General features: G+C 41.4%; 2 protein-coding genes across 3 annotated transcripts; one reads left to right on the top strand and one right to left on the bottom strand.

The window, feature by feature from the left end:
• Window positions 1-348: 348 nt before the first annotated feature.
• ndor1 (NADPH dependent diflavin oxidoreductase 1) lies at window positions 349-9,262 on the top strand. 2 transcript variants are annotated; one of them, XM_069677262.1, is made up of 15 exons: window positions 349-434; window positions 2,034-2,173; window positions 2,366-2,443; window positions 2,572-2,669; window positions 2,749-2,847; window positions 3,692-3,793; window positions 3,891-4,091; window positions 4,547-4,674; window positions 4,789-5,000; window positions 5,149-5,256; window positions 5,671-5,785; window positions 5,889-6,035; window positions 6,122-6,240; window positions 6,357-6,451; window positions 8,396-9,262. In XM_069677262.1, the coding sequence occupies exons 2-15, from the start codon at window positions 2,039-2,041 to the stop codon at window positions 8,538-8,540; spliced, it is 1,782 nt and encodes a 593-aa protein (XP_069533363.1). In that variant the 5' UTR covers window positions 349-434; window positions 2,034-2,038; the 3' UTR covers window positions 8,541-9,262. The 2 variants fall into 2 exon arrangements, with proteins under 2 accessions (XP_069533363.1, XP_069533364.1); XM_069677263.1 differs by lacking the exon at window positions 349-434 and adding an exon at window positions 1,562-1,600.
• A 1,224-nt stretch (window positions 9,263-10,486) lies between these two features.
• Window positions 10,487-16,513, bottom strand: ntmt1 (N-terminal Xaa-Pro-Lys N-methyltransferase 1). Its single transcript, XM_069677296.1, has 4 exons — window positions 16,425-16,513; window positions 14,002-14,161; window positions 13,573-13,825; window positions 10,487-12,216 (listed from the first exon to the last, which is right to left on the bottom strand). The coding sequence occupies exons 2-4, from the start codon at window positions 14,158-14,160 to the stop codon at window positions 11,960-11,962; spliced, it is 669 nt and encodes a 222-aa protein (XP_069533397.1). The 5' UTR covers window position 14,161; window positions 16,425-16,513; the 3' UTR covers window positions 10,487-11,959.
• Between the last annotated feature and the right edge of the window lie 213 nt (window positions 16,514-16,726).

Genomic DNA, 16,726 nt, shown 5'->3' with positions numbered 1-16,726 from the left:
ATATATATTTGTAAAAATTAAAATAATATTTCAAAGTCGATTAAACATGTCACAAAATGTAAGGCTACCTTTTAAAAAATGCACATTTATTTATAGACATTTAACCTAGAATCTAAATATTATTACAAATAAATTAAAACTAGCTGTTGATTTTACCACCAAACACAACAATAAGATACTCAAAAACATTTTGGGGATCCACTGAAAGCGATTTATTTCTGGAACGTATTTAAAATTATGAAACCCAAATTTCCTTACCTTTCTTGTAGTACTTGAATGCAGCACCAACGGACGAGCCAATCACAGCTCGAAACGGGCCGGCTGCCGTAAAGTGTAACGTTCATGTGTTGAATGAGGATCTTCCTGTTGTACTCAGTGGAGTTATTTTTTCATTTTATCATCGTTTAAAACTATTTCTGACAAAGACAGCAGCGGTAAGTATCTTGTTTACTTTGTATTTGTTGATATGTGGGATTTAAAGTGGAGAGAAATAAATACAAACAAAAATAACTGACCTTATTTTCTAGCCAGCTAACTAGCCTGCTAGCAGCTAGCCACACAGTCATGTAATGTCAAGTTAAATGAGTATGTAAGTAAAAGAGAGCGTATGTGAATTTTAAGTCAGTCGTTTAAGTTAACAAGTAACTGAAAAAATATACTAACGTTACGTTATAAATCCATCTTTTTCTCTACGTCTGTGAAAGTAAACGTTATTACATGAGGACATGATTTCACTGACACATTATTATTACATCATATGGAAATGTTAGATTAACAAACAAACAGTAAAACAGTCGTAGCAAAGATAATAAATATAAGACAAAAAAACCTGCAACAAATGAATACAAAAAATAGAAATCATGATACAGGATATATGAGGTCGGCAAATAAAACTAAAAACACAACAAACAAATAGAGACACGAACTGACAAAATATCGACTCTATAAATACAACTCAAATATTTTAAAATAAAATAGAAGTAAAGGGTTAAATTAGAGTCAAAAAGACACAGCTGTGTTGTTTTGCATAGGGAGTGATTCACATAAAATCCCTGTTTAAAGAGGATTTCTGAAAAGGCATTCAAAAGATGAAACATTCAGCATGATGTCCTCTGGCAGGTCGCTCCAGAGTACAGGGGCCCTGGTAGAGGAAGCACTGTCACTTTTAGTTTGGACTCTGGATGGTGGATAATCAATCCTGTATCTTACTGGTAGCCGGTGCAGGTGTGGGGTAAAGTGGTCTCTCCATTTTGTGCCAGTTCAAATTCCTGCTGCAGCATTTTGAACAAGCTGAAGACGTGTGACTGATTTGAAGGCTGCAGCAGGTACAGAAAGAGTTGCAACAGTCTTAACCAGGTGAAATAATAGCATAAATAACCTTCACTGAATTTACATCAGATTAAAAAGACTTTCGATTACTATAAAAATATACTTTTAGTTTAGAGCAACAGATTCAAATAGATAGAGATATAGATGTGTCTGTAAGACAGATGGAGTTATTCTATTTGTTTGTTTGAGAGACTACAGACTCTTCATGTGTTTTCTTTCATTTGTAGATTATTTTCACGAGTAGCAGGACTGCAATGAGGATTATTTTTCGGTATGGATTCATCTGCAGATTATTTTCATGATTAATCGATTGTTGTTGTTGTTGTTGTTTAAAAATGACTGAAAATTGGGAAAATGCTCATCACAATATCTTAGGGTTAAAGAAGTGTATTTCGGTCCCACCACAAAGCACAAAGCAGTTATATATGATTATATATATAACAAATTAAGAGATTAGATAAAAAAGTAAAACTAAAAGTCGTAGGCTGAAGCGTATTTGACCTACCCTTTAAAGCCCAAAGTGATGCTGTCTGAATGTTTATTTTTGATCAACCAGCAGCCGAAAACACAAAGACTTTTTATTTACGGTCATAAATGACAAAGAAAAGAAACAAACTGTCACATGTAAGAAGCTGGAACCAGCAAAGGTTTGATTTGAGCAGAAAAGTGAGGTTTCGTTTTAACTGTGATTGAATCTCTTCCAGTCATCATGTCTCAGCCCGCTCTGCTGGTCCTGTACGGGAGTCAGACCGGGACGGCTCAGGACACGGCTCAGAGGATCGCCCGTCAGGCTCAGAGGAGGAAGCTGCAGGTTCAAGTTCTGCCTCTGGACAACTACAACGTGGTGAGCGTTGTTATTAAGAGCAGCAAGGAGAGGAGACTGTTACGGCTCTGACAATTTATTATCACATAACCAGATCCAGGAATCCAAGTGCTGCACTGGTGATGAACCCCATCACCTGTTAGTTTAGGATTTTTAACGAGAATCACGTGAAAGTTTTGATCCTTCGTGTTTTTTTTTGCTCTCTTCAAACAGGCCGACCTGATCTCAGAGTCTCTCGTTGTCTTTGTTTGCGCCACCACCGGCCAAGGAGACCCCCCCGACAACATGAAGGTGAATAAACAGATAAATGTCTTGTGTTGTGACGTCCTTGTTCTTTTAACAGTAAAAATACAGATCAAATACATCGACACCTAAACACCCAAACATGTTCAGATGTTCACTTCTGTGTTTCCTCCCAGAACTTCTGGAGGTTTCTCTTCAGGAAGTCTTTACCTGCCGGCTCTCTGAGTCGGCTGGACTGTGCCGTGCTGGGCCTCGGGGACTCCTCCTATCCAAAGTCAGTCCTCTTTTGAAGTGAACAGTTCTCACCGCTCACATTCATTTTTTATACAAGCTTCAAACTTTTTTGTCCTCAGGTTCAATTTTGTGGCGAAGAAGCTTCATAAGCGTCTCCTGCAGCTGGGAGCCAGTGCGCTGCTGCCTGCTGGACTGGCAGACGACCAACATGACCTCGGGTGAGAGGCTTCTAAAAAAAGCTTTTTTTTATCAAGTTTGTTTGTTTTTACAGAAGTTTAATACTTATTTTAAGTTTTTACAGATTTTTTCCCCCCACATTTGAATCTGTGACTGTGTGTTTTTTACACTCTTTGTGAAAGAAAACATTAGTTTGAGTTCACATATCCTGTTTCTCTTCACTGAGCTCTTTCGGCTGTAACACCTGTAATACACAGTGCTCTGCTGAGCTGTAATGGCTGTAAAAACTGCACACAGCAGGTTAGAATTCGCCTCTGAGGCCTTCTGCTGCTTATTGGGAATTTGATTTAGATCATCAGAAGACAAACGGCTCGTAAAAGATGTCAAATGTTGTTCAACCTTTCTTTGTTTAACTTCTGTTCAAACCTACGTCACAGATTTTAGTGAATAGTTGTGTTCGGTTTTTGCCATTAGTCACGTAAGAACTGAAAAAAAAGATTTTTTATTTTATTTTTTGCACAAACTTAATAAAATCTATTTTAGTTTAATTGCTGCTGTTTGACATAAACTACTGTTGCTTCTGCTGACAGTGTGCAGTTGCAGCCTCAGAAAATCAGCACAAAACGTCCGGCTCATATTTCACAATCAAAGACAACCAGAATACAGGAACAAGTGTCGCGTTTCATTAAAGTTTGTGGTTGGAAAAAAGAATCCTGTTCCTGAAACACGGAGCAGTGCTGGAATTTGTGCTGTCGGATTTGACTTCATCCAGAATTTCTCTTTTTCTCTGCACGTTTTCTGTCTCTCTCTACTGTGCGGATAAAGAGGTGAATACCAGGTGGTGGCATGAGCTGCTTTTACTAACCTAACACTCTGCTTGACCAGGTCGGACGCTGTGATCGACCCGTGGCTCACATCGTTCTGGGAGAAGGTTTTCGCTCTGCATCCGTCTTTGTCTGACGTGATTCCTCTGAGAGACGAGGAAGCGTGAGTCTCCTCCTGATCTGACTCGTGTCTCTTTCTGTTGTTACTTTATCGACTCCTGCTCAGTTGGATTCTTCTTTGCTCATGTCATTTATGTCAGACTCCCTCCAACGTTCACTTTCCACTTCCTGGATGATGTTCATGTAAACGGGATAACAGAGGACCGGCTACAGACTCCTGCTGTCCCCTCCCAGTCCTCCTCCTTTCCCTGCAGACTGGTGTCCAACAGGAGAGTCACGGACGTGTCACACTTTCAGGAAGTGAGGCTCATCGAGTTTGACATCTCCGGATCAACGATAGAGTAAGTAACACACAGCTCTGAGCTGAAGGATGTTAGACTGATGTAAAAGCTGGAGCTTCTATTGTACCATAAATGCTGCTGCTATTAACCACACATGTCACTTTAGATTGTGACAGTTGTATATACCTCTTATTTTATTTGATCTATTCTTATTTCTATTTGTATTTACCTTCCTGCTACTTTGACTTGTGCTGATGCACCTGAATGTCCCCCCCCGGGGATCGATAAAGAATGATCTTATTAACACACAGAGAGAAACTTCTGATACCTGTAATAAAACACTTTTCCCCTCCCATTGGGATCGGAGCAGAAGAGTTACTAAAAATCAGTAATAAACCTGTAACCATCTGATGTTGAAATGTTCATAAAGTTTGCCATTTTTTCTTTTGCTGCACCCGAGGTGAAAGGTTAAAGCCTTTCTGACCCTGTTAGTGGTTGTGATTTTTGCTGTGCAGGTTTTCTGCCGGTGACGTGGTGATGATGCGTCCGTGTAACGCACCAGAGGACGTCCAGCAGTTCTGTCAGCTGCTGAGACTTGATCCAGAGGCTAAGTTCACTCTGCGGGCGTCAGACAACACTGCAGGTAGGAGTGTGTGTGTGTGTGTGTGTGTGTGTTTTATCCATGACTGTTTGTTTCTAGTGAAATTAAAAAATACAAAACATCCTCGACTTTCAATCTCTCTCTTTGTGTTTTCAGTTCCCGCCCGGCTCCCTCAGCCCTGCTCTGTGCGTCACCTGGTGGAGAGCTACCTGGACATCGCCGCCGTGCCTCGCCGCTCCTTCTTCGAGCTGCTGTCGACCTTCGCCACCAACGAGCTGGAGCAGGAGAAGCTGCTGGAGTTCAGCTCAGCGGCCGGACAGGACGAGCTGCACAGCTACTGCAACCGACCCCGACGCACCGCGCTCGAGGTTCATACACTTTTCATTGATTCCTGTTAGAACTCTGCTTTTAATTCAGCTTTTAGCTTCGTTTAAAACCTCTGTGCAGCTATGAAAATATATAAACCTGTTATTTAACCTCTTTATCGAGTGTGTCATACTCGTCTTTCTGCTGCAGGTGTTGGCAGATTTCCCTCACACCACAGCTGAACTCAAAGCAGACTATCTCCTGGATCTGTTCCCTGAGATCCAGCCTCGCTCCTTCTCCATCGCCTCCTCTCTGCAGGTAGATCATTATTCATTAGTCGCTATTTAAAGGGTTATTCTGGCATTTTTAAACCTGGGCCCTGTTTGTTCATATTTTGGTGTCTAAATAACAAAAACAAACAAACAGTGTGTGAATGTCTCAGTCGATGTGTTCATCCTGCAGCAGTGAAACAGGCTGTAATGGCTGCAACATAATCCTTGATGGGTCAAAGGTCGTCCACTAAAAGTTCTTGTTGTTTCCACTGACAGGCTCAGATTGTTATTCTAAGTGTGTGACAACATGACAGAAAGGATCCCTACAGAGACTTTGACCCATGAAGGATTATGTTGCAGCCATTACAGCCTGTTTCACTGCAAAAGTATAAATCATTTAGACGGCAAAATATGTAAAACAAAATAAAAGATTCAAAATAAACCCCTCCTCTCCTCACAGGCTCACCCACACAGACTTCAGATCGTGGTCGCTGTGGTTCGTTATAAAACAAAGATGTTTAAACCCCGAACAGGCCTCTGCTCCACCTGGTTAGCCTCCCTGAACCCCGAACGAGGTCTTTCCACACGCTTACACGTGCTTGTGTTACAGCAACAGAGGTTACCTGAATCTGATTAAGCCCTGTGAACTCTTATTCAGTGTTGTAATCTTTGTCACAGAGGAGGTGTTTGTTCCTCTGTGGACGAAGAAGGGCACTATGAAGTTCCCCAAAGATCCCGACACTCCTGTGATCATGGTCGGACCAGGAACAGGAGTGGCTCCGTTCAGGTCGGCTCTGCAGGAGAGGATGTCTGAGGGGAAACACGGTGAGAGCTTTACCTCTCTGACTCTCTCTCTTATTCTCTAAATGAAAACGTCTTCAGCTCACGCTCCTCCTCTTCCTCCCGCTCAGCAAACGTCCTCTTCTTCGGCTGTCGCTCCGAGCACAAAGACTTCTACTTCAGTACCGAGTGGGAGGAGATGCGGAAGGCCGAACATCTGACGCTCTTCACTGCCTTCTCACGGGATCAGGTCAGACACACACACTCTCATTACACACCACTATGTTTGATCATTGCTCCATGCTCTGACTCCTCCTGAAGCTGTGTGTCTTTTGTTTCTAATAAGTAAACATGTTTGTGTGTCAGGAGGAGAAGGTGTACGTGCAGCACCGTGTGAGGGAGAACGCTGAGCTCCTCTGGGACCTGATCGCCAATAAAAACGCCTGTTTTTACATCGCCGGGTGAGTCCGAAGTGTCTCTGTTCATCTCTGGGTATTCAGCATATGTTCACTCTTTAAAATCAGGTGTCTGTAGAAGCAGTGAAGCTTGCTTGTTGTAACTGGCCATTAATGGACCCTGTCCTAAACGGCTTAAAGGTGAAGAAATGGACAAAACCTACAGTCATCATAAAACGCTGAAGTAATCTCCAAACACATCTCCTCAGTTAAAACGTGCCTCAGTTAAAAAAGAGAGAGGAGAATCAGCCTCTTTTTTTTTTTTAGAGATTCTTTTTTGGCTTTTGCTTTTATTAGATAGGACAGCTGAGGAGAGACGGGGATGACATGCACCAAATGATCGAAGGCCCAATCCCAGTCTCCACCCTAAAGCCTAACAGCTGAACCCTCACACACTTTCACGACGTCAGGCGTGCAGTGCGCGAGTCTGCGAGCGTTTGAGAACTGCATAAAAATGAGGAATGGGACTATCATGACATCACACGTTGCCCAGAAATGTAGGATGGATGGACGGATCCCAAACTGGGAAATTGTACGTTACAGCAGCAGGTCATCAAAGCGACTACAGCACAGGAGAACATAAATACACAGTAAAAATAACTAACAGCAATAATAAATAATAACCTCAACTATATTAATCTAAATTATAAACTAACATATATCACAATATAAACATATCTGAAAGGTAAATCTACTCAAGTAAATCTAAAATATAAAACATAACTTAATGTAAACAAACATTACAGGGAGGTAGAGATAAGATAATAATGTCTTACAGTGTTTACATATTTTAACAAACTATGAAAACTATCATTAATGTTCATCCTTTCTTTATCTCTAAACATGTGCAATAAATAACCACGAAGTGATGACCTACATGTCGTCACTGACAGATAAACGTATTTGCAGTTCCCGTCACTTCCATGCTCGCTTTTTTTAAATGTAGTTTTTTTTGTTCAAACTTTATTGAAAACTACTACTTTACGTTCAGTGTGGGGCTGGACAGTCACGTTTGTATCCGTCACCAATGCAAAACTTCATCTCTCTTCTCAACATGTGCGAAACTCTTCACTCATCTTATTAGTTCTGTACATGGTTTTTTAGGATACGCTTATTTACTTATTTTTATATGCCCTTTGTTGTAATGTTGCACTGTCCACTTTGCTGCTGTAACACAGTAAACTTCCCTGTTGTGGGATGAAATAAAGGATTACCTTATCTTACCTTAAGTTGGCTATGAACTCTGGGTAACTACCAAAGGAAAGTCTGCGGATATGTGGACTCATGGAAAGTCTGCAATTTGGTGTAGAAAAGTCCAAATCAGAGCCCTCAGGCACTAAGTGTTCACACACTTCTCGGGAACGCGCCTCAAAGTCTGTGAGTCTGAGTGGGAGATCGGGATTTGGCCAGCGACGGGGAGTTGAACCTGCGATCAGTGCATCGAGGACAGTTAGCCGCTGAACATGGGCCGCCTGCTCTACTGACTGGCCTTAACCAGCTCTCAGAGTTTCAGCTTCTTGAAGACTTTATTCTGAATCTGCAGAAACACTGGGCCTGCCTGACTCCACATAATGAAGACTCGGCATGTGCGGCTTTATTTTCTAAACTTTATTTAAGATTTTTCCGAATAAGAAGTCCTGCTGCAGAGTGCTGCTTCCCCACGGCTGTCCGGCTCACTTTGACTTGATTCCAAAAAGCTTGCTTGATTCTTTCCGGGCTGAATAAAAAGAACTGTGCCTTCCAAGCCCAACTGATTTCAAATGGTTAATGTCACTGTAGTTTTCAGCTAGACTCACCAAAGCTGGCAGACTCAGTGAGAGCCTGACTAAGTTGGACCCATTCTTCAAACTCAGAGTTTCTGTTGTTGTGCTGAAATGTTCTGTTCGCTCTTTTATAAATAGATTGCACAAACACTGAGACTAAGTGTGGATTTGTTTTGTTCCTCTGCAGCAGTGCCAAACAGATGCCGACCAGTGTGTGTGACGCTCTGAAGGAGGCGTTCCAGCAGGAAGGAGGCGTGTCCTCAGAGGACGCCGAGCAGATGCTGGAGGCCATGGAGAGGACGGGCCGGTTCCAGAGTGAGACCTGGTCCTGATCACATGACCTCAGCCTGGTACTCCTCAGTCACATTAAGCTGCTGCTGTGTTGACTGCATGATACAAACAAAGCGGATTCATCCATCATACACCTGTGTTACAGCGTTTGTGGCACCGTGTGAGGACAACAGCAGAGACATCCTCACTCTTTACGACCTCCTGATATCATCAATCATTGGTTAACCTTTCACCTTCGATTTGTGTCTTGTTTATGGACAAAGTAAAACCTCATATATCGCCTTATCAACATGTCTCACAATCACTAAATGCTATCAGACATGTTTATACAGATGTCTCCTCTTCTGCCAAACTCCAGCAAACCTTTTTATCTAGTAACTTATTCTAAACATACACGTTAGCGGTTTGAAACAGTGATTTGTTCCTGTTTGAGTAACATCAGAGTTAAAGTGAGACAAAAGACGTGTTCAGACTGCAAACCGTCAGATTTAGACTCCTAAAAAACCTCAATAAATAAAGCTAAAAAGTTAACCTGCCTTGAACAGGAGAATCGTATTCTATTTAATGCACTTACTGGTTTAATAAAACTGCCAAAATGTTGAATATATAATGAGCAAAGGGAACTGATGAAGTGAAAGTGACAGAATGACTGAATTCTAGCTTAATAATGCTGTGAAGTTAAACTGAAAACATACACAGTACACACTGTAATGGACCAATGATGAAGCAGTAAACATGTGAGTGTATGAAATATAATAAACATCAGATAAAAACATGATGAGGCGGCTGTGATCGTTTTTTACTTTACTTGTACTTCACTGAAAATGGAGCGGCCAACCTTCTAATCTGATAAGATTAGTTACAGAACAGCCCACTAAACATGATCGAATATTTGTTTAATAATAGTCATTTCTAATTAAAATTTCTATTTATTTATATGACTTAAAAATTAGACTTTGTTTAGCAAATCTATCGTTAATATCAAGACCCGACTGTCCGACTGTCTCTGCAGGATTCAGGTCGTCTCCACTTTATTTTAACCTTGAATAAGCTGATTTAATCTCTACATTTAGTGAAGTGTCACACAGACTAAAAACTGTAGGTTCATTCTCATACACTTTACATGTGGTGATCGGTGCAACTAGAGTAGTCATTCCTCCCAGTAGAAACCTCACATCACCTCACATTTTTTTAAATTTTAGTTAAACTGCTGGATTTTCTTTTAAGCGTGCATTTATAAAAGACACACTGTGGTTTGTATAATTGGTTAAAGTGTTAATAGTTGCTCTAAATGACCACCATAGACTGTATAAAAAAATGGCTGACATGACAGCTCCCTAAAAGTGAAGCCAAACCCTCTCTGTCGCCCCCTGCTGACTGGCTGCAGTATAGCTCATAAAGCCCGCCTCCTCCATGTTAACAGATGGATCTCCAACATGGTTTCTGTCATTATAGTTAGTACTTATCATGCTGATTTATGTCCAAGTGTTCATTTTTCTGACAAGTTTACTTTTAACTAGTTATTTGATGCTATAAAAAGGGGGCATGGCCTCATGATTGACAGCTCTGTGGACAAATGGGGCTCCTGCAGCGTTCTGTTCCCGAGTAGCAGAGTAGAGGAGGAACGGCGAGAGGAGACGTAACTAACACTAACACTACAGTCATTGAACTTTCCATCAGCGTGAATATCTGCTTCAGACCGACACAAGAAGCTGTTCTGCTGCAGACTGAGCCCACCTGAGGGCTCCGACACGCCAAGGACACCTGAGGGCTCCAACAAACCAAGGACACCTGAGGGCTCCAACAAACCAAGGACACCTGAGGGCTCCAACACGCCAAGGACACAAGGTAAAGGTGTGTGTCGGGTAGAGGAAGGGGCGGGACGTTCATACTGCGGCTCCACCAGCCGATCTCTACTGGAGCTCGGAGTGAAGAAGAGAACATGGAAGATGCAGCATACGACCTCCATTACAAATCTCTCCTTTTATATCATATAAAGATCAGAGTACAAAACAGAGCAGCAGCAGCAGCAGCAGCAGCCTTTTGTTTTACTGGTTAAATTACATTCTGTATCATAAACAATAAATGTTTCTGAACCAGGACCCTCTGTATTTGGATCAAAACGTTTGTGAAAATCAGCCGGATTCTGTTGGTATTCCAATCTGTCTGATGCATTTAATCAACATTCTGGTGAATATAAACACTGCATTAGACACACAATATTCATGGCTTGGATTTGGGCCAAAGACACTTCAATTAAAAACCTGTAAAATACAACCATTCAGTCTGTAGCAATATTGATCAGAAAGGCCTGCAAACACGTTTTCAATAAGCTGTAAAACATCGACAGTGTCCATAAATAACTCAAACTGCTTCTCTGCAACGCCTCCAGTGGAGTCTGAGGGGGTGAGGGTGCTGCCACATTAGACTCCTGATCAATGAAACTGATCGCACTCAGCTCTGAAACAGACACTCTTTCAACGTGGGTAATAAATAAATATCAGGCCGAGTGGTGACAGTCTGTAAACAGTCTGTTAGATTGATGATGCAGTTTACAGTCTGGTGATGAAACAGCAGCTTGAAGACTTCTTCATGTCCGAACAGCATCAGCGTCTCTATTAGCCGACCGTCCAAAAGCAAGAGACAGGAATTTTAACCTGCAATCCTGGGCCCTGTTTTTAAATATCTGGGGGTCCAAATAACTAATATTCAAAAAGAGTCCTGGATTCTGCTTCAGCTCCACAACAGGCTGTAACGTCTGCAACATCCAGACTGTTATTCTAAGTGTGTGACAACATGGCAGAAAGGATCCCTACAGAGATAGACCTTTTTGTTACAGAGGAAGATGATTGTTTTAACCAGAAACAGACGTTACATCGCTCTCTGCAAAGGCACCAGACTCCATTGATAAAACAGTCATTTTACCTCACAGAACAGAGGAGCTGCTGGTCTACAGCTGCCTCCATCAGTTAGGTTTTAATGTGTTATTTTGAGTAACACAAATATTGTGTTGCATCCAAGCTAACATTTTAAAACGCCAAAGTCACAAAAACACAAACAAACAAACAGATCAAGGCAGCTGTAGACCAACAACTCAGGTGTTTTACAAGGTAAAATTGCTGTTTTTTCCCATTAAGTCTGGTGGCTTTGAAGGGAACGATGATGAAATTAAGGTCCATCTCACAAGGGATCATTTCTGTAATGTCAGTTTACTGGATAAATCCAAAACTTTGGTACCCATTTGTCATTAAGACCCAAAAATATGTAAAAAATAAGGCTCAGTTTTAAAATAGATTTCTCCTGTAAGGCCTGGTAGCCCAGAAATACTCAATAAGCTCAGAGCAGAAGATGCTAACAGTTTACAAAGCAGGTCCTTTCCACACAGATAACAGATGGTTTGCCGACTAGAAAAACATCCTCTCCACATTAGAAACACTTTGTATACGACGCCGCCCCTCTTCTATCTGAGAGCCAGAGTGTGGACTTGGTAGATCTCCTTTGGGAAGTTCATTTGTTGCTCCTCGTGGACGATGCGGAGACCCGCTTTGCCCACCAGACGGTGGACGATCTCCAGGTCTCTGCAGACGCTGCTGTCCACCTCGTCAGGGACGACGCCCTCGTACGAAACATTGTCCTTTATCACGATCAGGCCGTTCGGTCGCAGAGCTTTCTGACAGCGGCTCAGGAACTCCACCAGGTGATCGTCCTTCAGGTGACCTGAGGAGGGAAAAAGTGAAGAAGGAGCTTAATGAAGAAGATGGGCCTGTCCTAAGTCAAGACATATTTCAAGTCAAGACTATTGAATCTAAATCAAAATCCCAAGTCAAACAAACAAGGGTTAAGTTAAGACCAACGTATAGACCAACCAGTCTCAAGTCCCAAGTGAAGACTTACAAGGTCCAAGTCGAGACCCAAAAAATAAGTCCAGAGTCCAGACCAACAAGTGCCATGTCAAACACCAAGTCAGGACCAGATTATTGTTATTCAACGTGTCTCAACGTGTCTCCACTCAGGACAAACACATCTCAGGTCAAGTCAAATGTACAAAAGACCACAGTCATGACAAACAAATCCAAAGTCAAGTCCCAAGTCAAGAGGAAGAAGGCCCAAGTCAAACAAAGAAGAGTTAAGTGAAGAAAAACAAATCCAAAGTCAAGACCAAAAAAATCTTAAATCAAGATGATCAAGTTTTAAGTGAAGTCCCAAGTGAAACCAACAAGTCCCAAGTCAAACCAACAATCTTTAAATCAAGACCAAAGTTCTAAGTCCTAAGTCCCAGCTAGCCAACAAGTCCCAAGTAAAGTCCCAAGTAAGACCAACAAGTCCAAAGTCAGGACCCCCAAGTTGTGGCCAGCGTGTCCAAAGACAAGACCATCCTGTCTCAGGTCAAGACCAAAGTAAAAACCAACAAGTCCAGAGCTCAAGTCAAGTCCCAAATCAAGACCAACAAATCCCAAGTCAAGACCTAAGTCCTTAGTCCCAGATAGCCAACAAGTCCCAAATATAGACCAAAGTCAAGAGCAACAAGTCCCAAGTCAAGTTCCAAGTCAGACCAAACATACCTTGGTAAGGCATTTCCAACAACTCCCTAGACCCTCCCAACAAATTCCAAATGAAGTCCCCAATAAAAGTCTAAATCAACAAAGCCTGAGTCAGACCAACATCTCTCAGGTCAAGTCCTAAGTCGAGAACCACAAATCCCAATACAAGTCCATAACAAGACAAACAAGTCCTACACCTAGACAAAAACATTTCAGGTAAGGTCCCAAGTCTAGACCAACAAGAGCCAAGTCAAGCAAGACAATTACATATTTATTTTTAAAGATTATTTTTCATTTATTTATTGGATAGGACGGTGAAGAGTGACAGGAAATATGGGGAAGAGAGAGTGGGGATGACATCCACCAAAGGGCTGCGAGTCGGAGTCGAACCCTGGGCCGATGCATGAAGGACTTTGTCTCTGTACATGCGGCGCCTGATCTACCGACTGAGCTAAACCGGCACCCAGAACATGATATATTTCAAGGCATTTATTATAATTTCCACTGATGGTAACTATTGTGGCAGACTCACCAATGACCCACTGGATCCAGATGATATCATAGCGTCCACTCTCAGGTACAAAGTCCTGCAGCCCACAGCAGAGGTAGTTCCCCACTCTCTTGCTGTCCTCTCCCAGGTACGTCTTGGCTTTGTCCAGGAACTCCTTGGTCACATCCACGAGGTCCACAGTTTTAAACAGAGGCAGCAGTAAACGCTTCGTGATCCTCCCGATGCCGGCGCCACAGTCCAGAGCACAGCTCGTCCCCGTCTTTCCCTCCCCTTCCTTGAAAACAGACAAAAAAAAGCAATATGCTTTAAATGAATATTGTATGTCAAAGTTCCAAGTTGTGTTAAAGTCAAGTTCCAATTCTTTAAATTTTTCCAGGTCAGATCTTAAGGCATCAAACTGGTGATTGCAGCAAATGTGTTATCGCTGTGTGAGCTGACAGAGATTCTTACACCGAGGAACTTCTGCAGGAAAGCTTTGGATCCGTTGATGTCGATGCTGGAGATGCTGCCGTAGCCTCCCAGCATGCCGTCCACTGTGGGGGGAACCTCCCTCCAGTAGTCCTCTGCATTGGCGTAGAAGCGGCCCTCATGTTCTGTTATGTCACCCATCCTGTTATAGACCACAGATAACAAGGTTCACTACTATTTGCTACTCAGAAAAAAAAACACCTCACACCAGAAGTTAGCTGAAGTCAACCTCAACTGAGCTCCACAGTAGTTTGTCCATGACTGACATAGATGTCTATAAAGTTAAGACAATTTGTAAGTGTATGCTTATTAATGAACACCAACGGTCTCTTAAAAGGTGCCATTGGAAGCTCAATGTGCGTATCAACAAACATAGTGAATGCATTCCCTTCCTTGTTAAACATTTGCAAAGTCAATATTTAAAATCCACTATGATTTTTTTATTATTATCTTCGGGCTGAAATTCAACATTTCCTGATGTTTCCAAACATGATTTTATCTTACTGATTCTGGTTTGGGTGTGCCAGATCCAATTGTTTTGTTCTTATGCTCAGGTATAGGTCTGATACAGAATTATTGACAGAGTGGTAATATCATCATCTGCATGATTTGATGTTTATCTTTCATCCAGCATCCATGTTTTTACTACTTGTGCTGTGTGTCTTTGCCATTTCATAAAAATACCTCCCTGCTTTTAAAATGTATTTCCTGTCAGATGGTCTTTACAATATTCAGTGTTGTCTCTGTGGTGTTAACATGTTCGATTGTTTAACGTGAGCCGTCAGCCACCTGTGTGGCTCCATTCAACTCTGTAATTAGGAGTGATTCATCCATATTCATTCAGCTCTGTGGAGGGCTGTATCTGAATGGATGTATAATCAAACTTCCCACTTCAGCAATGTTTTAAGTGGAGGGGAGGGGGGGTCTGTCACCTGCTTAGTGAGACGAACACACACACACACACACACACATACACACACACACTCACACACTCACACACACACACACACACACACACACTCACACACACACACACACACACACACACACACACACACACACACACTCACACTCACACACACACACACACACACACACACACTCACACTCACACTCACACACACACACACACACACTCACACACACACACTCACACACTCACACATACCCTCCAGCTGCAGCCAAATTTGGCAACACTTGGCAGTAATTCAGCTGTCAGCATCCGTCTTGTGACCAGCGCAGAGGGCATACTTTACCCTGACACTCTGACCAACATCACAGACAGCTGAGCAGAATGAGACTGAGGCTGCTATACAGTCTATTTGTGTAGTATCTCATACAACAAAGGGTCAACATCCACAACATGAAGTAAACAGTGTTTGTGTTACAACACAGGGTCAATAAGAGGACCACAGGTTGCTTGAAATATGCAAATAAGGTTGAGAATTAATCACATTATCTTCTTCTAATAAATTAAATGTATGTTTAATATGTTGAGATGTTTTGTTGTACTGACACAGAGCAGAGGGGTTGTTTAATTTTTAATGCTGATCATTTGGCTACTTTTTGTTTCTAGAGCTCAGAAAAAAAATCAGAAGGGTTTCAGTCTTTAAAATTAATTTTAAAAGACATTTTTTCAATAAATTTTTAAGGCACCAGCTTTCTTTAAAGTTTAGATGCAAGTCATATTTCTTTTAGAAAACTGAGAGCTTATTACATTTATTTTTATTACTTTGAGCTTTTACACACATGGTGTAATTTAATTATATAATTATTAGAAACAGTATTAATTGTATGATTTGTTATGCATGTTGAAACTCAGGTTTCTGGACTGTTTTTGTAAGTAATGGTGTCTTTTGATACTGTTTTGGGATATTTGATATGATCTTTTATGCATGACACGATTATAAAATCAAATCAAATTAATTTTAATGAAATATACAATATAGAATGGTCCTTGTAAGACCATAGAAGCTACATTATGTGTTAAACACATAGTTCATGCTATTTTAAACCTACTAAACTTAGTTGCTATTAAAGCTCAAATGTCAGGAAAAGTTGAAGTGAATAGTTTTAAGTATGGAACCGTTATATACAAGACATTTAACTAACTTGTATTAGTTTGGTTATTAGCTAATAACAAACTACTCAACTATTCATTTAATTTTCAACATGAACCCTCACCATAACACTTAACAATAACAAGACAATTTATAAATCACTTCTCTCCTGTTAATTTCAGTGTAAGTGACGCTTTGAAGGCCCTGCACGTGCAAAGTTAGATGTTGTAACTACCGTTAGCCGACAAGCTAGTTAGGCGCCGACAGCTCTGATTTCACCTCATGAAACTAACGTCTCCTGTGTTTCTGAACTGTATGAAAGTTATTCTTTATAATAACGCTAACCTCGTTTATGTGTCAGCTCCAGGTCCAGCACCCTCCTCGACCTCTCTCAGACCCGGTCCCGGTGTCACTGCTTCAGTTTTCTATTTGGGACCATCTCTGCACGCGCTGCACGTCATTTCCTTATTTGGTTCCTGAAGAGAGGAGGGACAACAGCGCCCCTAGTGGCGGACTTCTCACACTTATTTTCACTAAACTCAATCTTGATATTTTTAATATCTTAGACACGATTTAACGAAAACATTTAAACTGGTTGATTTAATAAATTACATTTAAATGTACATGAAGGTAAGTGCATTAAAAAA

The sequence above is a fragment of the Semicossyphus pulcher genome, unplaced genomic scaffold (genome assembly GCF_022749685.1).
Source record: "Semicossyphus pulcher isolate SPU_LCO1_2020_fin unplaced genomic scaffold, fSemPul1.0.p SCAF_28, whole genome shotgun sequence".
Lineage (NCBI taxonomy): Eukaryota > Metazoa > Chordata > Actinopteri > Labriformes > Labridae > Semicossyphus > Semicossyphus pulcher.
The sequence above is the reverse complement of the archived record's forward strand: the minus strand, read 5'-3'. Positions and strand labels throughout refer to the sequence as shown.